The sequence below is a fragment of the Ooceraea biroi genome, chromosome 11 (genome assembly GCF_003672135.1).
Source record: "Ooceraea biroi isolate clonal line C1 chromosome 11, Obir_v5.4, whole genome shotgun sequence".
NCBI lineage: Eukaryota > Metazoa > Arthropoda > Insecta > Hymenoptera > Formicidae > Ooceraea > Ooceraea biroi.
Genome location: NC_039516.1, coordinates 13,240,887 through 13,267,092, shown reverse-complemented (window position 1 = coordinate 13,267,092; position 26,206 = coordinate 13,240,887). Strand labels below are relative to the sequence as shown.

The 26,206-nt window shown below is 39.1% G+C and overlaps 3 protein-coding genes across 9 annotated transcripts in view; all 3 read right to left on the bottom strand.

Annotated features, from left to right (window-relative positions):
* LOC105275377 (secretin receptor) overlaps positions 1–983 on the bottom strand; it is a 41,058-nt gene extending 40,075 nt beyond the window's left edge. Inside the window, exon 1 of one of the 5 annotated variants that reach the window (XM_011332171.3) lies at positions 72–983. The gene's annotated coding sequence lies outside the window, so the exon portion shown is untranslated. The remainder of the gene's footprint in view (positions 1–71) is intronic. The other 4 variants (XM_011332174.3, XM_011332176.3, XM_011332170.3 and 1 more) reach the window with 4 other exon arrangements.
* A 1,225-nt stretch (positions 984–2,208) lies between these two features.
* On the bottom strand, positions 2,209–12,853 carry LOC105275375. 2 transcript variants are annotated; one of them, XM_011332167.3, is made up of 6 exons: positions 12,600–12,853; positions 9,541–9,606; positions 7,693–7,758; positions 7,456–7,618; positions 6,648–6,999; positions 2,209–5,703 (listed from the first exon to the last, which is right to left on the bottom strand). In XM_011332167.3, the coding sequence occupies exons 1-6, from the start codon at positions 12,751–12,753 to the stop codon at positions 5,521–5,523; spliced, it is 984 nt and encodes a 327-aa protein (XP_011330469.1). In that variant the 5' UTR covers positions 12,754–12,853; the 3' UTR covers positions 2,209–5,520. The 2 variants fall into 2 exon arrangements, with proteins under 2 accessions (XP_011330469.1, XP_011330470.1); XM_011332168.3 differs by lacking the exon at positions 9,541–9,606.
* Positions 12,854–19,348: 6,495 nt separating this feature from the next.
* LOC105275368 (proton-coupled folate transporter) lies at positions 19,349–25,838 on the bottom strand. 2 transcript variants are annotated; one of them, XM_011332156.3, is made up of 10 exons: positions 24,670–25,837; positions 23,753–24,083; positions 23,457–23,500; positions 23,029–23,265; positions 21,985–22,336; positions 21,422–21,817; positions 20,833–20,970; positions 20,541–20,624; positions 20,176–20,332; positions 19,349–20,040 (listed from the first exon to the last, which is right to left on the bottom strand). In XM_011332156.3, the coding sequence occupies exons 4-10, from the start codon at positions 23,179–23,181 to the stop codon at positions 19,917–19,919; spliced, it is 1,404 nt and encodes a 467-aa protein (XP_011330458.1). In that variant the 5' UTR covers positions 23,182–23,265; positions 23,457–23,500; positions 23,753–24,083; positions 24,670–25,837; the 3' UTR covers positions 19,349–19,916. The 2 variants fall into 2 exon arrangements, with proteins under 2 accessions (XP_011330458.1, XP_026829529.1); XM_026973728.1 differs by lacking the exon at positions 23,457–23,500 and having other exon boundaries at positions 24,670–25,838.
* Positions 25,839–26,206: the final 368 nt, after the last annotated feature.

The window sequence follows — 26,206 nt, the reverse complement described above, 5'->3', positions numbered from 1 at the left end:
TTAATATAAATGATTCGGTTATTCAGGAAAGCTACGAAATAGACTTGGATATTTTAACGATTTAACTGTACCTTTCTGATAATTGTCCAATTCTCTTTTCGTTAATATAGGGATACATGTTCAATTTATTTCCGATATAATAATAATTGTTAATTGGTAACACGCGCAACTAGAACGAGCAGAGTTGCAATAAACGGCTTGTACGAATAAGGTGTCCGTCTCCGGTTCTTCCGGTTCTTCGCATTTCCCTGCGCATTTCTATGGATCCTTTCCGGGAAGAATCTTTCCTTTCTACGTACGAATCGCGCGTTGTCGGACGTTCTAGCGCTACTTTTCAATATTTATGACAGTACTTGTAATAGAAATGTGGGTTACGTGACGCACGGGACTGCACTAATGCATCTCTCCCTCGCGAAAAATTCCGAGCGTCCATCGAGCGTCTTTACGTCGCGCGGCGCAACTTGGCACTTGTCGCTGCACATCGCGTCATCGTAAACGTCAATATTTTCGTATCCTATTCGTCGAACTGCTATCTATCGATATACAGGTATCGTTATCATTTATTCCGCTGCCTTTCCGATATCTCTTCCCCAAGTTGGACGCAAGTTCGCGCCGGCACCTTCGCGCGGTTTACGTAACGAACCCTCGAGATTACGGTAACGGATCTCGGATCACGCCAATTAATTGGCCGTGAAATTATTCCTTACGCTCAATTCGTACTCGTTTGCCACCCCAGCGAACGCTCCGTTACGCGCGGATCGTCCTACGGAGTCTGCGGCGTGACTGGACCATTCAAAACTGCCCGCTGTACGCTCGCGCGTCCGACGTTCGACGCCGTTTCAACGCGACTGCTTTCCTGAGATATATCGTCTCCGTATCGTCGAATCTTACGCATGTCCGTCCGATTTCCGACTCCCTCTCTTCATATCTCTCTCTCTCTCTCTCGTCTCTCTCTGTCGCTCTTCATGCGCGCACCCCATCGCCCGCGTACGTTCCGTCAAGCTTTCCTCGTTGCACTCGCGTTCGTGTCTTCTGTCGACGCGAGTGCGCCTGTCGGCTCACCCGACTCCCCCGCCAACTGTTGCTTTCGAGGATATACAAGGTGGCCAGAAGCCAGCCGGATGCCACAATACCACCCTGATCATTGAACTATGATGTGAAAAAAATACTGACTCTCGTATCTCTTTTGCAGTGCCTATAAATCTAGCGCGTGGAAAAATTCAAAGTTGATTCTTCAAGTTGGATGTATAATTTGCCTATAAATGTTATTACATGTTTACATTACATTCTGAATTTATTAGAATTTCGTTAATTTAATAAAAATCTTTTCTAGTACCGTGCAATAATTTAACCATCACGTACCAAAATGTGAAATGTTTTTTAAATTAAAATATAAAAATGTGAAGTAGGGGAAAGATCATTTTAATTCCTTTCCATCTTTCTCCATTTTGTTATGTTCTTGTATTAAAGTGGATTATATCAAAAGCCATCGCGGATTTATCATTTTAGGATTGCCTGCATACATTAACATTTGCATTGCGAATTAAACATTGTTTATATATTAAATATAGTATACTGCGCTATTGATACGTGATCATTCAAGTACTGATAAAACTTATTCCTAGGTCGTTTTATCAAAATTGGTTATCGATAGTGTTAGTAAGGCAATCAATTACCGTTTATTTAGTCAAGATGTGAAAGCAAACAATCATATCGAAATAAATCCTACTTTATGAATCAGTGGATTTGTTGTATCTCGAATATCAGCAATAAGATTTTCTTAGATATCTTGGAAATATAAATCTTTTAATTCTTTCATATCTGAATTTCTCTAAATATAAAGGTGCACCAATTGTTCGTATCCAGTGATCGTTCTCAACGCATTCAAATTAATTAACTCGATGTACTTTTACGAATGCGATGATCGATGATTGATGTAAGATAATAGATTACAAGACGTCTATGATCTCAGTCAGAAAGTCACGAAAAGCAATAGCCATTGATAAATGAGTATCTTTTAACGGAATGAAATCAGCGCCGCGTTATCATTGCGCCGATATCGCGACTTTTCATTTGCCATAATGTTATCAGCCATTATCGATGATCACGCATATGCGTGAGTTCTCCTCAATTTCGCAGAGTACCTCATCTTCGGAAAAATATTCCTTCCCGTTCATTATTTTCCATTAGATGCCAAAGAGCAGAAGTCAAGATTGATGATCTTTATTCCTCAATCATAAAATCCATTAATTTTAGCTTTTCGATATTACTAAATTCTATACACAATTCGATACACAAAAATTCTCGATTTAACTTAATAAATACGAAATCTGAAAAGATTTGCGTTGATTATATTACATTTCCTTCTGCAGGAATTATTACTATCGCACACTTAGAAACATTAGCATGCGATAACGGAATCTCATTACATATCAATTTTAGAATGAAGAGCCTGTTTCTAGCGAGTCATTGTGATATTCTCATTCCACCAAGCTCTGTCAGCCGCGATAAAGTTTGATAATCTCGATGAATCGGGCGATCATGATGCTGATGTTTCGGTGATAATATTCGAGATGTGCCGCGCTCATAAAATACGTGATGGGATAACTGTCAGATATTAGCGAACATTACAATTAATCGTGATGCATCGACAGACTAAATAATACGTAAGCACAGAGATTAAAAAAGGACTTGCGCAGCAATTGCGCAGTTATAATAAAATCTCCGTAGCAATACAATCTCGACAAAAATTTGCAAATTCTTCTCGAAACACGTCACTTTACACGGTCAAAGTTTTCAACGATAGACCACGCACCATATATATAGCCGCATATTCGCCAGGATTTTATTGCAAATTCGAAATTTGGTCGGTATGGTACCACATAAACTCGTTAACTATTCCTGATTACGATAACGATCGTTGGAGGAAAGTTCTTGCGGTACGCGTATTTTCTTCATTGCATTTGTTCTCATTTCGCTTTATGAGATACATGGATACATGGATCGCGGAGCACGCTGCGGATATCTTGCATTATATGCTTCATACGAAACACTATCTTTACGAAGACGAAGGAATTGCTGTTTCGCCTGTAATTAATTTTTACGCAACAGTCGCCCACCTTGGAACGTATAGTACAAAAGCGTTCGGATCAATATAGTCACGCCCATCCCCGATAGTAAAGTACAAAGCCGCTGACGAAACGCGTATGTACATTGAAAATTGCGTTGGATATCGTCTATTGTTTAACATGTCGCGTAAAATAAATTGGACTGCAAGAAGCGGTGGCGTGTGCACGAAGTTGGAACACGCGAAAATACGTGTCGGGCATTTTGCGCCCAATTGAAATCTGTCACTTGTGTCGTGACCAAGTGACTTACTTTCTCGCTCCTTTCCAATCTGAGATTTGGAAACTTTGAGAAGTGAACTTGAAATCCTATTAAAGAGAAATAGCACAAAGAAAATTTGCAAACTTTTGAGAAAGTTTCGTCGGCACTGTACCATTTGTTGCTCATTCAATTTTAAATTATTTTAGAAAATTAATTATTCGTTCGAATCTGCTCAGCAATTTAATGATAAGAAGGGAAACGAGTATTGGGAAAATCGTAATTATATTTTTAATTAATTCCTGTCTATGTGAAAGTAGCTAATCATACAATCATTGTTACGTCCAAGTCTGACGGAACCAATTTGGGAGTTACATGTACAAACTTTATATAAACCCTTAATGTTAGAAACATTTATACTGAATCTGTTTTACGTCATTATAAAGTGCAATGAAAATACGATGTCATTTACGTTCAATATCGGCGTACGCGTTGTCATCCAATTCTCTTATAACAGTTAACAAAACGTTAATACCGCTATCACACAAGCTGCATTTCAACTAATAGTAATTCTAATAGACGTACATGGCGCATATTGCGTTTAGCGTAACTACGTGGAATACGTCAATTAAGTTCTAACGATATATGATGCTCTGACAAACTATTCGCGTGTCAGATTCTGTTTTGTACATCGTCTTACTGTACTTTGTAGAAGACTACCCGAGAACCAAAATGAAAGTGGCTAGCAAAATCTTAATCAATGGCAAACGATTAAGCTGTGACGATTAATTAGTTTTGACAACTCGATTAATTGAAAGTGAGAGATTTTTCTTGCAACAATATTTTATATTACGCGATACTATCTTTGGTAAAATTAAAACAGTATTTAAATAGAAAGTGTTATACGTCGTGATGTCAAAATCTTCTACAATCAATTAAGTCAGTATATGAAATATTTCAAAAAGAAATAATGCTTTTTTAATAATATATTTTTAAATAACAATACCCGCGAACTACACGCTTTATAAATTAGAATGAATTAACATTCATTAGCGTCTTTGATAATTAAATCTTAAATCTGTTAAATTGTTTTTTCGCATTGCATCTTACGTGTACAAAATAACATTAATAGCGGACAAAGTTGTCAATTGTTGTGAATTACAAAAAGGATTAAATGGCGATCGACACAAAAGTTCAAACAATTTTCTCAACAATCGTTTGTCTGACTTTTGAGGTATTCACGGAATTCATATTTTGCAGAATATGGCAACCGATGAGAATTGATGCGCGATGCGTGGCGCACGCTAAAAGCCCGAGTGCCTTACCCTGTATAACAGTTTCGAAAAAAATGGCTCGCCATTTCGGGTGGCAGTTCTCCCTGGTAAAACTATCATTCCATTGTCGCCACGTTTTCATCATCGATCGCCGACGCCGTCTAGGCCGAGCGATGAATGGCCCGGTGTCGATTTCGCAAGGCCGTGATTCGACACCGTTGCCATTCAAGGTCGTAATACTTTCGCTCGCCTTTATCAGCGAATTAGAGATGCGCCGCGAGGCGATTCGATGAATTAAACATGGGTATCTCTTTCACTTGATGCACTCGCGAGACGAAGGAAACCTCATGCCAGCGCGCTAAATCACGTCAGGTTTCTAAGCAGACGCTAACGAGGCGAGTTACCGTGTCGCTCAAGCCACACGAATCGCAAAGTGAATTAATTCTTTCGTGGGTGCCTTTGACGAGCGATGCATTTCTAATGCGTGTCTCCAACGTTTTTGGACGAATGAATGATTTTGTTTCGGTAAAAGAACTTTCGGAAGTAACTGGCTGATGCAAATGACGTAACTTGTATGTAACGCAAGATAGACAAAGAGATGTCGATAACTCTCGAACCGCCACAAATAAAATGATCGTTACTCGGCAAGACAATGGGTCATCGGGGGCAAGGTAGTCAAAGACCCTCGTGTCGTTATCATTAAAGCGTGTTACGTAACACGTAGAGTGGCTTTAGACTCGCCGACACGTCGCGTTTTACGAATACCGTCCATTCGATCGCAGCACTGTTGTATCACATGGCTCCGACGTATTCGGGCTTCATTTACGTTGTGAGGTCCCTCGTACCTTTCTTCAGGCGCATTGTCGGACACGTTAAGCTCGTTAGCGCGCTTGCGATCGCGCCGGACGCGCCTCTCGTCTCCTCAGGGTATCAGTAGATGCGTGATGTCTCCGAATTCGTATTCCCCCAGAATAACGTGAAACAGATCCCTCATGGTAAGATGATGAAGCGTCTCGTTCACGTGACCCGCGACGTAATCCTGAATCACCGGCAGTACGTCGGGTTTAATGAGGTCCATCACCTCTGGCGTTAACTCCTCGAAGACCTGCAAACCGAGGAGTTGTGCGTGTTTAAACCGGACGGAAAACATCGAATGAATTCCGCTCGTTATTCGGAACGTTATTTCCGCTCGAAGCTTGTGTTGGAACGCGTTGATGTTAGATCAACCGCTTAAAAGTTCATGTACGTATTAAGCATACACTGGTGGGCCACCAACAGATTAAGCATGGATTGTTTGATGCTTTCGATACGAGTCATGTATCCGCGATTTATTGCAATCATTTGGAATTAATCAATTGATGGCACGTGGTCAAGCCGACAACTGCGCAGTTGAAATCCGTGCTATCGAGGTACTACAGAACGACTCGGGCGAGCGCATGAACAATTAATATTCGGCAGACGACGCGGAATTTCGGTTTCAATAGTCGGATAAATGCGGCCTCGCCCCATTGACGCTGGCCTGCATCGCGAATAAAATCACGGACGGATATCGGAACGCTCGTAAAGAATTTCGCATCTCGTAAATTTTCCTGATTGCAAAAAGCAACCGGTCGTAAAACTGGTACTACCACGACTCGCACGTAAATGCAACAAGCTCGTAGAAATTGTCGAACGTTGTCGGGTTGCGTACTGCAGGATCGTCTTTATAACGGTGACGTTATGGACCATCATAAAGTAAAATTTTATTTCGTTTCATTTGAAAGGCTACGCGTTTAGTTTTACGAATGGATTTTACAAAGTTGCAACCAATTCTCAACATTTAAAAGATTTTCTTGACAGTTTTGAAGATTTATGTGTTATCAAAACATTACAATAAATTATCTTTTAATATTTGTTACATAGCATTTTTGTCGAAAAATGCAAATTTCTAAGGAAATAAAATATCTTTAATGAACACGAGACATAAATTCTCTAAAAAGGTTTCTCATTCTCATTTTCTGCTTATTCTAATATTGTTCAGCTTGCAAATAAATAGCGTTTGAGATTCACCTTGCTCATAATTTCCCCGATCTCCTCGCCTCCCATAAAGTTCTCCAAGTTTATCTTGATGGCTCGCAGCGAGAAGTCCAGGTCGAACCTCTTCATGTACATTCCTCTTGCATAGCCCAACACGGTGTTCACGTAAACGCGGAAGTCATAGATGTTTGTTTCGAAAGATCCCGCGCCGTGTATGGGATACGTGTCGCCCAGTATGCCGGATATGTTGTAATGGCCCGTCGCGTAGATCTCGGGAATGGAAATGTTGATAGCGATGGTAGGCCCGATCAACGACATCTTGGCTCGGTCAATCGAGAAAGTAGACAGCTTCCTCACTTCGAGATTCTCGATCACCAAGTGCACCCTGAGCAGCAAATTTACGATGAGAATTACGTGACATTTTATTACACGCGTTTCGTTCACGAATTTAACGATATTGGCACGTGTTGGCGATCGCGACAATTGCTGTCTTAGCTCGCGATTTGGGAATTGCGAAAAACGAACGACGTACAATAAATCGAAAGATAAAACGAATAAAGATATTCAAATTCAAAGTATTTCTTCGCACTTGAATTCGCGATGCTCTCGTAAAGAGTAAAATGCAACTGGGCGCCAACAGCATCACGTTTCCATTGCCGCAAGTAAACCAGCGCGGTCCTTGCGTATATCAGAGTTCAAAGTTAGCGGAGATTACAAGAATTTTCACGCCAGGAATCTCCGGTGAATGTTCTTTAACAACGTGCCGGAGTTTGTTTGTTTAACAGGATACTCGCGATCTCCGGAATCCGGTATGCGCGATATATCGATCTCGTCAACTTACTTTCCTATTTCCGGATTATCCGTGTCGATGACGATCTCGTCGAGGGTGAACGGCTCCAACGGGGGTATACCTAGTTCCGGGATACCATTACGCATTCGAGTGCGGAATTTCTCCAGGAATCTCCTCAGCTTGATCTCAAGACCCCTCGAGGCCGCGCTGTCAACTTTTATCCAATACTGGCAATTACCGTAAACGCGAACAACAAAGAGTCGATACCGATTATCCTGTGATACTTACTGACTCCGGTCGTCACCCTGGTGGCATTGATCAATAAGTTTCTCGGTCGCTCCACCGCGCTGGTTACTACAATCAAATGACGAAAGAGACCCTCTTGATTTGCATTCTCGTTTATCTCGTTTATCTGATTGCGCCAGTTTTGTTATTGCCACTGCGGAGAGAGCTCAGGCATTAACTCTTTCAGTGCTGCGAGCTTCCTGCGTGTTATGTCACGACCAATTCCCGCTTCGCTGTTTATGTACACGCGAAATTACATGTTCCATGAAAAGGCAAACTTTAATCTCATATGGGACAAATAGTGTGGAAGACAGATTATACCGTGCGTTTTGCGTGCAACTCTTTAATCTCGTGATGCAAAACGTGTTTAGAACTGTTAAATAATTGCATCAATTCATGTTAAGTAACTTCTTCTTCTTCTTGTCTAATATGAATTAATTATCAGCTGGCAAGTCAAAGCGTCTTTCTCGCACCAATTGCACAAGAAATATTCGTCGTTTATTTTTTTCGCAGGTTTCTCAACACCGAAAGAGCTAAGATAAAAGCGCAGTAGTAGTCTCATGCATAATATAGTAGAGCCGTTAATTAATTAATTAATCAGCACTGCGGCGATGCTCGCGCGTAATACGATCCCTGTCGGTCTTTGACGTCTGTTATTTGCATTTAAAATTGTGTGTGATGCGCTGCAAGATTTTTAATTTATTCCGCAAATTTATCGAGACGCTTATGTCATCTGCAGTCGTCGGAATTATAACATCACATCGGCATAGTATTGAAAATAAATTAAATTTTATTCGTGATAATTGCTCGGATAACTTGTTACTGCTCTGATCTGCAATTAATAAATAATGATACTCGTGTTATAAAGTCAGGTGACAGGTATGTTTGTGTTCCGAGATAATAATATGAATATTAAGTATCGAAATAATCTTATAATTAGATTTAATTAAAATCATTTTTGAAATTATCGAAGCGTTCATTATTTAAGTCGTTCAAAGTTAATCTCACGCTTCTCTGTGAGAGAGCCTTTTTGCGATTCCATCAAAATTCTTCCATCGAAAGCTGCAGCTTCATTAACAAATATCGTAAATAAATAACGTGTCACAATCCGATCACGATTACACGATGGCGATATAAATAAAGCAATATTATTTACGTAGAAAAGAAATCAAGATTGGTTCGGGTCACGAGCTTTTTCGTAACGCAGTTACAATAATCACTTCGTAATAAAGAGAAACTTAATCTCTTTTCAGTTAAATGCATCATGCGATGCTACATTATGTTACAGATCGAATTACGGCATTACTGCGTTTCTCCGCGAATTGTCAACTGCATCTCTGCGTTTGTATCTCTGAGTTTCATTAGTTTGTGCACTTTCTATGCGTATCCGCAGAATTCGCGTTAGAGCGGATTATGTTCCTTAAACCTCCGTGGAAGCGTAATTGGTTGCTAATCTTTCGACATGTCCACGTGCTTGCTTCCATTATGGTCGATTTATGCCGTCAAGCATACGGATTTCATGAAACTGATGATACAATATTTCGCAGCAAAGCAGTTATTGAAAGAATATCTCCACAGATAAATGCACAGCATAATACAATACTTTCACATTATTTTGTTTTCCAAGCATAATATTTTTTAACTGACGATTTAGTGATCCCGAAATCTGAATTTTTCGAAGAATCGACTTCGACGAGTATAGCAGATGGGTATTTGCAGTTAAACGTTTGCAAAATTGAAGCATTTGCAAATTTTGGCAAGCTGCCCTCTTTTTTTTATTGAAAGCTAAGCTAAAGCCGAAGCGTAAAGTGCATGCCTAAGAGATCATTGCAATCTTATGCAAACACATACTGTAGTCCGTGGCAGTATCCGTAACGCGATGCAACAGTTCTTTTTGTCGTTTCACGACTCCCGTTACTGTAACAAACGATCACAAGTCAACGAGATATATTTATGCGAGTAATATTCCGGAGACAAATTTAAATAAAATTGGATTTAAATTAATTGACTTGAAAGCGAAATGTGTAACGCAAAAGTTCCGTTTGATTTCTTTATCATTTATGTATCGATTAACGCAAATTAACGCACATTATAAAATACAATTGTATCAGATAGCGTGTCAGAGATGTGATATTCGAAAGTTATTTACGTTAATGTGCTAAATACTGTGAAAGTCTCAATGAGAAAATTATTTCTCGCTGTGTGACCTCTCACGATTGTGCATTTACCCGCACTTCTTCCGCGTTTCATTCTGCCTCTCATGGGCGTTTTTGCTTTGATGTCCGTATAATATTGCGGTATAGAGGATGTTCAGAAGCTTGGCGCGCATTGTGTTTGGCAATCGATCGTCAAGTTGCCTTTATTCGCACGCGTTAATTAATCCTTTTTCAATTAAACCGTTTGTTGGCAGCGCGCTGATTGCGGATGCGAAGATCATGAATCCTGGGAACTGTTGAACGTATGGAACGACGGTTCTAGTATGGTAATTAAATGCTAAACCGGCAAATCGGATTTTGAGTAATCGTCTGTTGCTCACGATGTTGTAAAGAAGCGCGTATTTTGTTGCGAGACCGCGGTCGTATTATGCGAAAAGGGATTAATAAAGCAGTATTGAGTGACAATTGTGCACCCATCGATCAGCAGGCCTTCGTCACGACACGTGAAGAGCTTTCGATATTACTGGTTATATTCCGGTTACGTTTGATTTGCGTTCAGTTCGCGCGCTTTTGATCGCTAGCCTTGCATGTGAAAATCGCGCGTCAGGTTTGCTTCGTTTGCATCGCGTTTATGTAACGGCATACATGGAAGCTCGCTGGCACAGTAATAATTTTTAATTATCACTTTTTATCGCGCGACATCGTTGTGCACGTGTTGTCCCTGCTGCAGACGATGAAATCGAGCATCCTAATCGGTATCACGCGCGTTACGATATCAATCATTTTATTCAGATCGCGAGCAAATTGAGAAAAACTGAGCAAACTACATTTCTTGACCTGTGTTGTCATAATAAATAAAAGATTGATCTGCCAGTAAATAATACATCACTAAATATATCGAAATGAAAAATTATTTCAAGCAAAAATATTCTTGATCAACATGTTATGAAAAACGAGTGGCATTTACATGACTGTTGGACATTTTTCCTGTATCTTCATCGGATATGACGAATAAAAATCGCGTTAATAAACATTTATTTATTCGCGGCAATTGGCGTGTTCTTGTCATCGTGCACTCGATGTCGTTGCGATACGATAGGCAAATTAATTTGCATCTGCAAACACGATATGACTAACAGCGACGTCAATAAGCAGAATGCGTCTTTCGTCGATTGTATGTTCGCTGCAAAATTCTCATGCCATTAACAGATATCATTATTCAATGTATGTTAAGCTCTCTAACACAATGATCAGTTTGCTGCATGACGAATGCATCTGAATCACTCTCGCTTCCGCGAACAAACGTGCGAACGAATTTTTTCTCAACAGTTTCTTTGGTAACGTATCTCTTGATAATAAAAAAAGAAACACGTCCTTGCAGAGAGAATACTCTGATCTTTAATCTAGTCTGATGTATCTTGATCTCGCCTTATCGAGATCGCTTGTTACCTGAACATCAGTTTCTGGCTTTGAATTAATTAGAGCCTAATTTTACTTGTAAGATTACAATCTCTTGCTCCGATAATAGATTCCTTTGTGACAGTTGCGATGATTACTTTGGATATGTATTTATGTCCATGCATGAGGCACAAGTTTTCACACCAACAATGTTTCTGTGACTTGCAACGCGAATCAATATTCCGGATAAAGTTTATCATTTGAACTATGATTACATGAAAAATAATTGCATAATATTCCGTATATCGCAATGTTGTTCTATCCCATCGCCGCGTTTCGACATTTGCGTTTGCATTTTTACACGAACACATTAATACGAAACATTTATCATTTCGCGTGACGCGTATGCATGAATTGTTATCTAAGAGATCGACCGAGTTGGCATGGTGCGTAGCGGTAATCTATTTTGCATACGATTAAAAATTGAGGTCGCTCTTCGGGAGTAATAAATTCCGCATTTGCGCTGAGGGAATTTTCTGAATCACATTGTGATTTTCTTTCACGAATGTCTAAACGGCATGGTGGCTCTTGGAACTTTAACTCTCGCTTTCATCAATCAAATCGTCACTGTCAGTTGCCGCTTGGCGAAGAAAGGTCTTTTCAGAGATCTCTAATATCGTTATCTAACATCTCTCTATACCTGGACTTTCTGTTGATTGCCTCATCCTTGACATCCTTGATATTATTGTATTTATATTTCATCGTTTTCAGTTTCATTTGATAGCGACGATAGGTCAAACGTTGTTATTTACTCTAACCTTCTAAACCTCAGATCTGAATTCTCAGGTCTGAAGCAGATTTGTAGATTGAACTTGCAAATGCGACTTGTTTATTACGGTTGCTACCATTAAAACTCAACGAAAGATATTCAACCTCGAGTTAAGCGATTTTCGATCAGCGAGATTAAACACGTCGTTCTAACGACGCTAATTACAAATTCATCAAAGTAACTTCTCTCATCGTCAAGATAAATATAAACTTCTAATTATATCCCGCTTACGATCGTTAATCCGAGTTATGCAGCATCAAATTATAGATATCAAGTTCGGGTCTCACAGCCAAATCAAGCTATACTCTACAACATAAGACTTATATTTCATAGTTCCGTATAATCGATGCAATGTTATGAAAGAACATGCGTAATGCGCTCTTTTATAAGATCCGCAATATCTCCGCAATTTCTTACCCCCATGTTTCCCGGTTCGCCAAGTAGTTGCTGATAATTGTGCAAATGTATAAAAATTACGCGCGCCATATAATTCGGCGATGTCGCGGTTGACGTCAAGATTGACTCACAGAAATTTGTTGCGGTGTTCGCCACGTTACCGATACCGTCCAGAAGGGTGGAGGACAAGGGATCGGCAGGGAACGTGTGCACTACCACCGCCTGTCCGATAAAGGCGACGACGCACGTTGCCGTGAGGGCTCGGCTCGCTGCGCGGCACTTCATCGCTCGTGTGTGACAGCTTTGTAGACAAGATCGCCGCGGAAAACGCGAAAAACAGGCCGATCGACCCGCTCTCGTGGGAGCAGGAAGGCTGACTGACAAGATGAAAAACCGTCGCCGGTACGGTTTGCCGTGGTGCACGACCGGAGCCGCTTACTTGCACGCGTGTGCACGTGCATGTGCGGACGTGCGAGCGCGTCCAGCGAAAGTGAGCGCGCGCGAGCGCGCTTAGCTCTCCTCGACTCGATTTGCTACGCCGAAACACTCTCTATTAATTGTTGTGACTGAGATAGATCTGAGGTGTAAGGGATCGATAATAACAAGGTCGATAGTGCGCAGATGTCGAAATTCTTAGAGCCACTCGAGCGTCAGTACACTTTGGTAATTTGCTCTCGAATAATCCAAGTCCTAGGTTTTTTCTGAAAATAAAACGTGTTTAGAGTATACGCAACAATTGTTGCTGCACCGTTTGTAAAATTTATGCTCGATGAACATGGATGAATGCGGTGCTGATATTGTTTCCGTGTAATTACAAATGTGGTCTATAAAAGGAAGTATATGGCAACCATCACTCACCGAGGTCACTGTTTTATCAATATTTATGAATGGAAAAAAATCATGTTTCACACTTGTGAATTAATCGAATTAACTTGTTAGTTTACTTAATCCGACGCGGTGAAATCTTTATGCATACGCGTGTTACTGCGAAATCACATGCTCGAGAAATGAAAAAAAGAAAAAAAAGCTAAACTAGGATTGGAGTGAACCGGTGAAATCAGTCACAGGTCATGCGACTTGATTATGGTCACCATCTGGACGTACTTGTCTACTCCTACGAGAAAAGCAATGTTGCTCAGAAATTCATCGCTTCCACGTGCTGCGAATTATCGTTCGACACACGTGAATAGCATTCTATTCTTAGCGTATTCACGTGTTATGGATTTCAAGGATCATGCAATTGGATCTCCATACGTACGTACGTACGTATGTAACGTCCAGTGAAAGTAAAGGCCTACACACATTTATGCACATGTTATGTAGTTCAGTATATGGAAATCGCATCGTGATCTGTCACGCAAGATGATAGTTTGAACCGCCGGAACATTTGTCATTATTACGAGCAATTTATATGTGTTCGAAACATTAATGTATGTGTCTGTCAGATTGCCTTTCTTTAATGTCAGTTATAATAAAAAAAAATTGATAAAAATGGATAGGTACACGATGAGAAAATCGCGCCACTGATTAAAATATAAAACATAAACGTGCATAATTACTCTTAATTCTTCCAAGTGCTATACTTACCTCGACCTTGCACTTGCACGAACTTGTTGACGTTACGTTGCGACTTGGCAGTGAAAATGTACGTTCAAAGCAATCGTCATGCCGCGGAATTCGAGTTATGATTATTTCTCTGCTTCCTCTTTCTGTCGATATTAAGTAACGCTTTGTTTGTTGCTTCCGGGTTAATGATTGCGACATATTAACTGGATTACCGAGCTGTAACCACTCGAGATTCGCTGAATACAAGCATTTGTCACTCTTGGTTTCACAAAACTGTCATCATAATAGAGCAAGTGTGGTGCAACTGTGCGACATATGTGTTCGAAAACAAGCTTCTAAAAATAATATAACGGCTTAATTTCTTTAAAAAAATTTTTTTCTTAAAAATTATAGCATAAAAAATAATTTGTTAGTTAGCTTGAACATTCAGTTATTCACTTCTCACAGGAATTTTTAAATAATGATTGATAAAGAGATGGAGAGAAATTTGATACTCCTTCTCTTTGTATTAATTGTACGTAAAATATTGATATCAGATTATCAGATTGATACGAGAGATGTGACTGCTCGCGGCTATACGTAAGAATTAAAATACGACTTGATAACTCTGGCGCCATCAGCATGATCGGTATGGATAATAATCAACGTCGAGAAAGAATCAAATAGAAAACCTGTAATTTTCATAATCGGATCATTTTCTTGACCACGAGTTCTCAGGGTAACATTGTATAACCGGGTCGTGCGAACGCGGAAGTGCGTGGAAGCGCGCCGCGTATAATAGAAACGACGGTGCAAGGTAAATTGCTATAATAGACGTCGCGGAGGTGTCGTGGAAAAAGGGAGCGCACGGGCGTAAAAGTACTTTACTTGTTGCGCGACTTTACGTGCACGAGAATATATACGTGACGCGCATTGTTATCGCGTCCGGATCGGTGCTACGCCCTGTGCGGTGCCCCATTTCGAACAAGCGTCACCATAGCATCCTAATAAGGAATTACATGGTGGCCCGAAAGTCATTATGGCCTTGACGATAATTTGCGAGCGAAGCTGGAACGCATGGTAATAATGGTTTTTCATTTTTATGTTTTCATTGGACTTCGGATTCAGCAATAAATTCTCGCTTCAATAAAGAAAAGTGCGCGTATCGCAAGTGCCGTTTCGTGTACCGTCTGTTCCATGTATCTTCGTGAATAGTTTCTGCGAATAAATATGTAATAATGATACCTGACACATTCTCTTCAATACATTTCTAAAAATTACTATTTTTATATATAACATATTGAATTAATAAGAAATAATAGTAAATCATTTAATAAAATTCTAGAATGAATTGTTTTACGTATGTTTTAAAGCTAAATTGTTTTTTTTAATTCTTTTTTCTTAACTTAAAATGAACTGAGTTGCAAAAGTCGAAGTTGCATTAGCATACAAATTTCGGTGTATTACTAAACTGAGAGAAATCTCTATTAAACGTGACTTTTGTGCGAGAGGAAAAAAGTTGGCAAACTTCATTTGCTTTGATCTCACGTTGATCTCAATCTGTTTTTTTTTCGGGCTTACTTTTCTCTCTGCTTAATCCTCCGAGATAATCGGGTTCCAAAATTTGATAAGGGTAGTTATCGATTAAATAGATACGTCGCTGAATTTGTTAAACAAATCGCTTGAAATTAACAAAACTTTAGAATTATCTCGTAGAAACTATCTTACGACTACGCGTCGCGTCGGGAGTGTCGTATTTTCACGAATGAGTATAAGTGAAGTGCAAGTGAACAAAGGAGCAACCGATTGGGACATTGCAACTAACAAGGCAGAAAGAGGTCAGGAGGACATCATGCAAAGTGGAGGAACCATGGGGTGAATGAACATGCATGTTGATATATATAGATAATTGTACAAAAAATTATACAACTTGTAAATAATTAATATATCATTTATTATATTTTATAAAAATTTTATAAAAAAAGTGGAGGCGCGTAGTATGTGCACGTTACGTCGCGTTGCAAATTTAATAATTAGCAAGATCGAGATGCGAAAAATATTTGCTAGCCAAACTATAGTTACCAAGTAATCGTGCAATTCAAAAATAAAAATTCGAAACTAGCGAATGTAAAAGAAGGAAAAGAAAAACGGTCATTTAGGAATGTCAGCCTTAACGAGATACACATGCGTCTTTGTGTTCCCTCGCTCGTAAAGATTCGGTTGTTTAACGTCCCAGAGGCTGCACCGTGGTAGGCTTTGGATAGACCCATGGATTTGGTGCATATGGTGGCCGCTGAGGTATCGGGTAGATCGTAATCGCTCCGGATGCAACTGGGCTGGAAGTCGGCATCGCGTGCACGAACGCCGCGAGAATCATTAAAGCTGCCGCAACAACGATAACGATCCTTCTTAGCGAGACCTGGAAGCGGAGATGTATCATTCGCGACGAAATACGATACGTCACGTTTAATAGCAATTCAAAAGTTCGCGAGAAAGAGAGAGAAAGCCGAAACTTTGCTTGCCACAATTTTATTTGCGACAGAAATACTACTGGACTCACTGCTGGACATTTTTATATTTGATCCTGCTTTTATCTCAGCGCGATGTTGCACGATTATGATGGTGATAGTTTTTTCCAAAAGGAAATAGGAAACGCCGATTACTGCTAATAAGATATATCTTTGCAATTAAGATGTCAGAGAGATTTATGTTTTATTGTTTTCTTGATTTTCTATGATTTTACGCCATTTGAGCATTTTGTAACTCTGCGACAATCTGGGTGAAATGCGGCCTGGTCCAACTAGTTTTACCCGTTTTCTGCTAGTAGAATGATTATATCATTTTTCACGCGGCTTTGTACTTTGTTGTCTATCGCGTGTCTAAATATCGTGACGAAAATTTATTTTTCCACAAGACATCTTAATGGCGAAATGTTACCACTCTTACCGATCATTTAAATTGCTGTTCGCCGATACGAGATAAAAAGTGCGGTGGATAGAACGTATACTTTCTCTGGGACTATTTGAGCTATGCAAACTGTCATGTCTGAGAAATAGATATATTTCCAAGGAGCATAAAAAGCAATATGTACTGCGTCTCCACTTTCAATTAAATTATATTGCAGCTGCAATTTATCACGGGGTTTCATAAATTGCTAAGTCGCAATCATTAATCTCAATAGTTTACTGCTCGAAAATGCTTTAAAGTGAGATAATAAGCATCGAACTATCTTACGTACGATAATGATGCATAGAAAATGTTATATGCTAAGTTAAATTAGCTTTCTGAATTCTTCAATTACAATTCTTGATTGACAAGGAAACAAAGTACGGTAAAATATAAATTGATGCCTTACACACGTTTTCCGAGATTTTTATGATGCTATCTACCTTTATAGGAATTATCGCAAAGTAGCCTGTGGTAGTTATTTTAATTTTTGCCAGTAGCAAGATGCATTCGGAGAAATCTAACTTGTTTGTACCAACTATGCCAACCGCAAATCGCATTTGCTATCAATCGCTGTCGTTAAAGAAGCCATATTTTCGCACGGAACCGCGGAATAATTTAAGTAAAATACTGGGGGAATACGCAACGAATTTTCTTCTTTACGGTCGGTTATCATCGGTAAACCTCCTGGCAAAAATATACGGTACGGCTGACTCTCGTTCGAATGCAGAAATCGTCAGCGGGTAATTCGCGTGGAAATTAACCGCGCACCAGGAAAGAAAACCGAGAGAGATCTTATTTCTAAGTTTGCGGCCGATTGACAATCGAGTTAGCGATTTGAATAATGCATCGCTCGGACTTTATTGGGCTTCTCATCCTCGCGATCGTAATTTTCCGCATTCACACACGTTAATTTGCGATTTCGCGTTAACACGTCGACAGGTCAAGAAATTGTAAATTACAATTCGATATATCGAAATGCATTACGATATATCAGAAACAATTATTTCTCGTTCTTTAAATTAATACGTTCTTTACATTACTTTACATTAATAAAAATGGAGACATCTTCGTATATTCGTAAGCTATAAATTTCAATTCGTACAGTTCGTAACAGTTCGTTTTTCCACGCGAGATCGAAACGCTTGTGCAGTTGCCCTTTTTGAAAGATTGCAGCATCGCGTAAATCACGTTACTCATATTTCTTTGATCTCCATCTTCGGGAAAGTTCCGTCGAGAGGTTGCAGCTTATCGTAGAAAGTGCCAATATTTATTTTCGATACGTTGCGTATTACCATGATATCGAAGATCTCAGATGTTCCTTGACGAAGCGATGCTCGAGGCGAACAGTACGCATCTTCAAATGTCAGCAGACTTTTTATACCGGTGAGTTCTGAGAGGTGGATATTTGGGTCAGGATACGTGGTGAGAAGCGATATCGCCCGTATGTCCCGCACTCGTGTCCAAGGAATTCCCATTCGAGGAACTGAACAGGTGCTCGTTTTCATTCATGCCCGCCTCCGCTCGTCTAGCATTCAATCAGTTAGATACGCGTAATGCATAAATCGCGGCAAATGCAGATGATGTTTACTTTTGATTCTATGCATAACACACGACAATCCGAGAGAGTCGAGTCTGATTGGATCTAAAATCGTGATTGATCGGGAATCCCGGGTTTTTACTACCGACTAACTTTTCAAATCGTAGTAACAAAATATAGTTGAAGAAGATGTCTTTTAATAACTCATTGCGTCCTTAGGATTCGCTTCATGGAGAACAATTCCCTGCATCGAAAATTTTGAATGACGAAGAATAATTTACCAACAGGCCTTGACATGCTTGCACACGTTGAATGCTAATGGATATCGTAGCTTTCTCAGATTCGTTCTAAACATTGTGTAAATGCGAATCGCGATCTCGAAAACCCGTTTCGCCGGTGCCGCTGTTTGCGTCAAACAACAAGAGATTTTTCGACGAAATTGGATTCAATCTTGCTTAGATGAGAATTTCCTCGGGCAGTTAGTTTAGTGTCAAATTTGACGTTTAGCTTTACTTTTGTAGATATTTCACGCGAGATTCAATTTGCAAGAGAGAAATATGATATCGAAAAGTTGATAATATTGTAAAAAATAACTTGTTTCTTAAAAAGAATTGAGACATTAATAATATTTTTAACATACGTGTATACGTCATCGCGATATTGAATTTTTTTGTACGTGACTTGTGATGACTTGCAATCGAGATTGTTTTATGATTCATCTGATAATCAGAAAAGTGTCATACATTGCATATTGCAGTAAGAATAAAAATTGTGATTAATCGCGCCGAGTAATTCTGCATACATGCAATTCACTTTTTCAATCTTCGTGAAAAAAAATAATTCACGAGAGAACGTAAAACATATTTATTATTATTTGCTAATTACAATGAATGGATTTTTTTATAAGTATCTTAAAATAATAAAATTTAATAATGTAACACTAATATGCAACGATTCATAACGTTGCATAACGAATACTCTCACGCGAAATAAAACTTCCAATCTACTTCCCTGTTAAACAATTAACTTCACGCATTGTTTAACATAATATTATTTAGGAAGCTACTTTGTATCAAAATTATATGTCACATTTAGTATATAACAATGCTTTTTTACTCTCGCATGTAATTATTCATTCGAAATATCAGTAAAACTTTATCATTCATAAATATCGTTAATTCAAATTATTTTATCTTGACGCTCGTAAAATTCTAATTTAACAGTTTTCTAATTGAAGAAGCATGTTCGCTATTTAAATCTATACGCATTGTGATATGTTCGAGCTTATTCTAAATACAATGGCAGTTTCAAGTAGCCTTAAGATAGTAATGGAAAATCGCTGTTGTTTCTGACTTGTGATTCATTATGCATGCATGACTCTAATAATCTTTATTACACGTGCTGAGATTTTTACGTATCATGTGACTACGTCGTTCGATGAGCTAGCTTCTGAAGTATTTGGCAAAGATGAAATCACAGCCTCGTCGTCAATGTCCTGTGATTCCGTCATGTGTTTGGACCACGATGAGAAGTGGATCAACCTACAATTTTAACAGTTTCTTGAAACTTGATTATCCGAATTCGAGACAACGCAACTTTTTAATTGTAATACTAATGCAAGAAATAGCATGTGAAAATATGTCAAACGATGTCTAAGGAAATTAAAATTCATTTACATGATGAGTAACAGCACGGCAATCTGCGTAGAGAATGTCAACCAGTAAAATGAGCTTGGCGCTGTATGTATTGTAGCGTTATAAAGTTGAGAATACAAAGTGCCGCTGAAAAGTGGTACCGCATTGTCGCATACGGAGAGCATCGCGAATATCTTTCCTAGAAATTAAAGGTACAATTAATCTATGTTTATATTATAAAATATAGGCAGAAGATAGACACGTTTCCTTCCATCCATGAAAATTTAAATGACACTTATTAGAATGAAATCCATAAAGATTAATCCGGTTTTAATTTCTGTACAAAATTTTGTCAGTATTTATGAGAAAAGAATCTAGATTTAAATGCAACAAGTGTGATTGTGTACCTCGCTCTTCTACCGGTACCAGTTTCGAAGTCATAGATCTGAGTACAGGAGCTACCACAGGACCCAACGCGGCAACAGCAGCACCTGCGAAATGATTATCAAATTAATTGAATTAATTAAATGAATTAATTTCTGTGATCATTTTATTATAAAATAAAAAAAATTAATTTTAAGCACACGAGACGGATACATATTTTATCCAAAATGCAAGAGCATATTACGCGATAAAGGTGTATAATATTTTATGTTTGGAAATATTATAATTTCGTAAGAAATTGAGAAAGATGCTTACCTACGTAAAACAGTTCTGGTCTATCCGCTAGGACAAATACTATTCTTCCAGCTGCATGCGCTATTGCTCCAACCGCTACGATGAAAGTGTCTTTCATTCCTATCAGTTTACTCATAATAGGCACTCCGATGAGCATTGCTGTTGAGAAAAAAGATACTTTAGATTGAATCTTATAATAGCACTTTCTAATATTGTCTAAAATATTCTTGTCGTTTATCATTCGTATCTGGATCTGAATTTTAAATGCGTATATTCACAATAATAAAATACGAATATTAAAAAGATTCAAATATTCGTATCTCGAAATAATATCTGAAAGTGATAGTTACAATATTTTCAAATTTAATCCAGCAATGACGATTCTGCTTCCTTATAAGAAAAGAAACTTCCACGAGCGATCTCTTTTGTACAGGATTGTAAGTTTTTTATTGTTATTGATCAAGACGATAAATTAGCCAGTGAAAGTCGATAAGAAATTTCTCTTTCCACTTGACGTCCCTTCGGGAAAGGCCACACAACCCAAGATCAGATACCAATTGACTCGCGGATTCATCAGCTCGAATCGAATTTCATCAAATCTGGAACTGACCTAGAACGAAGAGAGACGACTGGAACGTTTTGAAGTTGCTGAAGTCCGTCACGTTCCACTTGAATATCAGCGAGGTGTACATCTGACTCTTGGGTTTCTCGTCTCTCTGGAACGTGTAGAGTGACATCGCGAGCAGAAGTAACCATAGATGCAATTTGCCGTGATGCCGTCTCGGTTTTACCAGCGTGCGCACCGTTGTGGCGACGTGCCTCATGTCGAAGAAGTCCACCAACCAGTTAACACCTGAGAGCGGTTGCTGTTGCGCTGATGTTTGCCATTTGAGCCACACGAGCGAGTACAGGATCGCCAGCAGGAGCAAACTCGCGTTTACGGCGAACATGATTGTGTATGATGAGTTGACTACGTTGTTGAATACATAAGATCCGAGCGCAACTCCTGCAAAAGAGAACACGATAGATCTCTAGATTCGAATGTTACGCCTGTAAACGATGAAGGAATTATTTCTTATAATTGCGAATGTTTGCAATTCGAAAAGAAAATTAAGAAAATGAAGCGAGAGTGCCATCGATCACAATTTTCAATATTTTGGGATTGGTTCTTACCCGAAGGCATAGTACTGAGGTAAACGACGTCCAGGATGGTGATCCTCAGGGTTCTCTGTTGCACGGAGCATACGTCCGATATATACGCGAAACAGCTGCCGAAGATCGCGACGTCGCCGCCGAGGATGCTCATTGGCAGGGTGGCCGTGTATACCACCATGTTCAGATGCCAAGTATCCATCATCGAATTAATGACGACCATGAAGGAGTAAATCAATTTTCCCGTCAAACCGAGGACGAGCGGTATTTTGCGTCCGCGCCGATCGCTCCAGTTGCCGTAAAACATTGCCAAGATAATGGGCATCACGTGCCCGGCGATGTCGTTCCATTGATGAAATTCCGAGACCGTCATCTGCAAGATGATTGTTCTTAATAGAGCTTGATCGAATCGTGGGAGATAATTTCATCAAGTTTGTAGCTAACGTTGTCCCGAGTTGCGGCCAAGAGAGAAAAATTGGAGTATCATGCATTCATAGAAAAAAACTGGTTATAATGGCAGTTTTTCTTAACTTATGAAACATCATGCGAAGTCTCGTCATTAAATTAGTCGTTAGATTGCTCTTCGTTTGTTTTATTTAAGTTTTCTGCAAAGAAGTACTAGCGAAACGCAGATATTATGTGTCAGAAGAGTTTCGAATATTAGATTTATTGAAATATGTTTCTTAAACTGCACACAATTTTGCCGTACTTTTCAGGCGGATGTTTAGCTTTGATAATTGTCTTGATAACATTTCTGCCGATTTACAGCTGCCCGTTATCTCTACCTCGATCAATAAGTACTTAGCTATGACATTGTAGTTGCATTGTTGCGACTAGAATATCGGATGTAAGATTGTCGCACGTGGCATATGGCACGATAAGTGCCATAAACTACCGAGCAATTATCTACTTAAATATTTGCACGCGATGTCGTTGAATTTAGTAGTTTTATGAGCGATTATCAAATTTATCCCGTTATTCGTTTGCACATTTTACATCTTCTTTTTCTTGTTTCTTCTTTTTCATTTATCTGCTTTTTTCGAGCATGAAACATTTTATTCTTACCTGTACTTTGGTCTTTATTGCTATGTTATCGTCGTCGTTCAGATGCGAACAGATTTCTTCCGAATATCCATGATCCACCCGACACGCTTTGTACCTGAAGAAGTCTTGCTCGACTACCGACGTGAACATGAAGGCCATCATGTAGAGCCACATGGTTGGCTCCACTGATACATATTTTATCCATCCGAAGTATTTTCTGCATATTCTATTTCTCTGGGATTCTATCCGTAGCGTCGTCTAAAAGCCACAAAATTATTAATTTTTTTTAATAATTTAGCTTCGTAATTTTTTTATTGAAATGTACATGTTAATTTCTCTATTGTTATCACTTGCGTTTACATTCTAATAAATATATCTCCCCAATACGCGAAGTATAGTAATGCAATATTATTTCTACACATAATTAGCTACGATATCCAACCACATACATTTTTGACCTCTTGACTTGTAGCTTATCGAATCTCGAACTTATCTAGGCAGGAAACAGTAATGATAATATTCTTGGTGCAAGCAATTCTAATTTCACGACGAATAAATTGAAAACGAATATACTGGAAGAGATCTGATAGCTGTTCGTGCAGATTAAAAGATTCTTATTTTTTTATTTAATCTTAAGCATAATTCCACATTAGCACTGGTGAAAATATCCTCAAGAAAGATCAATGACAACTGAATACAATACGTTGTTTTTCGCTAATTAAATCGGAGCGGAAAAAGATCTTACCTCGGCTTTGATCTCGCCATGAGCTGCTGCGTGATTCGCCATTCCTCTTTTTAACGATTTCTTCATAGATCTGGATTTTTACGCTCTTTTCGGCTTCTCATGTGTGCTCGTCATTCTTGCCGAGTCTGCATCTCGAATTGCACGTCTCGTCGATTACAGTCACCATTACACGCACGCATATCTGCGCGAAATTCGCTGAACTAGTCTCTCCTTAATGAGCAGATAGGAACACGTCGTTTATCTCTACCATTAGCTTTAATTATTCGCGTTATCGGCCGCAGGATTTCAGAGCGCTAATGTTCGCTATCTAAATATTTCATCTCCTTTTTGTCTGCAAGAACATTTGGACAATTGCACAGCAATTCACGTAATATTACGACCAACAGTGCATGCATATTGTTGCGTTTGATTAACCATGTGTTTCTGGATCAACTTGTTAATTAAGCTAATTGTTGATATGTGCTCTCATGCTTCATTATGGTGCACTGTGTGCTCGTATGGTGTATTAGAATCCATTAAGAATGGAAAGTTGTTTAATTGATTTCCGATACCGAAATGAATATATACGATCAAATCGAAAGTAAAGTTTACGTCTGATACGTTGTCGCTATAATTAAATTTTTTCTTGCCAGCTCATAATTGTTTCGTGTCCGAGTATTGTGAAAGTGAAAAATATACATACACGTGAAAAGAGAAAAACGAATCGATTCGTTCGTTAATACATATCTATCAAAAACGAGTTTATCGTAATGAGTGGGAACACTGCGAGATATTGCTGTAACATTTATGATAACGAGATGTTGTAACGTTAGTGATTAGACGTTCGAATTTTACGGGGCTACTGAAAAATATTGCTGTGCGTCACACAAAAAGCAGATACGGATGCTCATGTTTGTCTCTCATGACAGAAAATTTACCTAGTTATCGTTATCATTGGCTGGATATGTGTCGAGCTATTGTTCGAGTGTTGTTGCAATTCTTTTATACGTGGTCTCGATACGTTATCCGAATATCAGCATTTGTATTCTTTTCTTTTAATTGTTTCTTTCCGCGTCGATTTGATAACATTGCAGATAGGCATATAAAATTAATCTTTTCAATTTAAAAAATCGTTTCTTAATTATTTGGTGCGATCGAAAGCAATTAAATGCCGATAACAAGGCATTGTCGTTTATCTTTTTCTATCATCAAGTTTGAATTTTTGTATTACATGTTTAAATTCTTACGCAACTATAAAGCACAATAGTTATTTAGTTATTTATACAATAATTATATATGTACATGTCTCAAAAGAGTTAATTACGCAATTTTCCATATTTAGAACGAAGACGAGAAAAACTCGTCGATCAAGATTAATACCGCTTCCGGGTAAATCTAGTTCTCATGCAAAAATTACACGTACCCGTTTGACTCTGCTGCTAATCTTTTTATGCGAAACCAATGGAATCCTCATAGGCAACATTAAAATCGTGCTTCAATTTTAAACTTCACACAAATACTGCACCAATATCGCTTTCTCACTCGATGAACCGCGTTTTGTCTCTTTTGATAATCTTTAAAATTTGTTTGTCGATAATATGCTGTGTATAGTAAATAAGTGATAAGTGCTGTGGATCACTTTTGGAGTCACGTAATAAACTCTACAAGCCGGCATGACATTATCATCCGCACATGTAGTTCACATCTGCAGCAACGCGCGGAACGTGCCGGCACGCGGGTAACGTAATACACGAAATGCTGATGTAACAGCTGATGGCCAATGCGTGTTTGCCGCTCGAGTTCTCTCGGCACTTTGCGTCTGTTCCCACTAGCGGTTCGTCGAGGATGACTTTTATGTAAATCAGGCCCTTCGCGCGGCACTCGACGAAGCTTGGTGTTATCCAATCGCAAGACGATTCGGTCGATAATGACGACCTGCGCGCGCGTGAACACCGCAATAATGCATTGTGACGCTGCGATTTCGGTGCACCTTGCGCGGTTTCGTGACGCGTGATCAGCTGACAATGTTACATGTTCACGACCAACAACGTGCTCCGTCGAATGTTCGCCGCAGTACCCTACCATCGACTGTAACAGCCAAGTCGGCCATCCTTTCGGTGATAAAACCGATTAAAGTCCCCGGCGACATCTCGCGGTCTGGAAAACTCGAAGAAATTCCTGCAAATTTTACCGGCGAACACGAGCAGCATTTTCTGTTTTTCTCGATTTTCTCTCATTTGATCTTGTCTGCCGTTTAGTTTGAAATAGGTAACTTTTCTTTGAAACGCTCGATTTGTCTCGACGTTGGCTGGTAAACTTTCCGCGTAGTTGGCACTCGTTAGGTAACGCGAGTTATTGATTTTGAGGGGTCTCAGTTTCCGTGGGAAATTTGAAAGAGTTAAGCAGGTTTTGTTTGAGTCTGTGACGATATTCCATTGTTAAACGTCAACCTTTGCTTTTTCAGTTATGAATTGT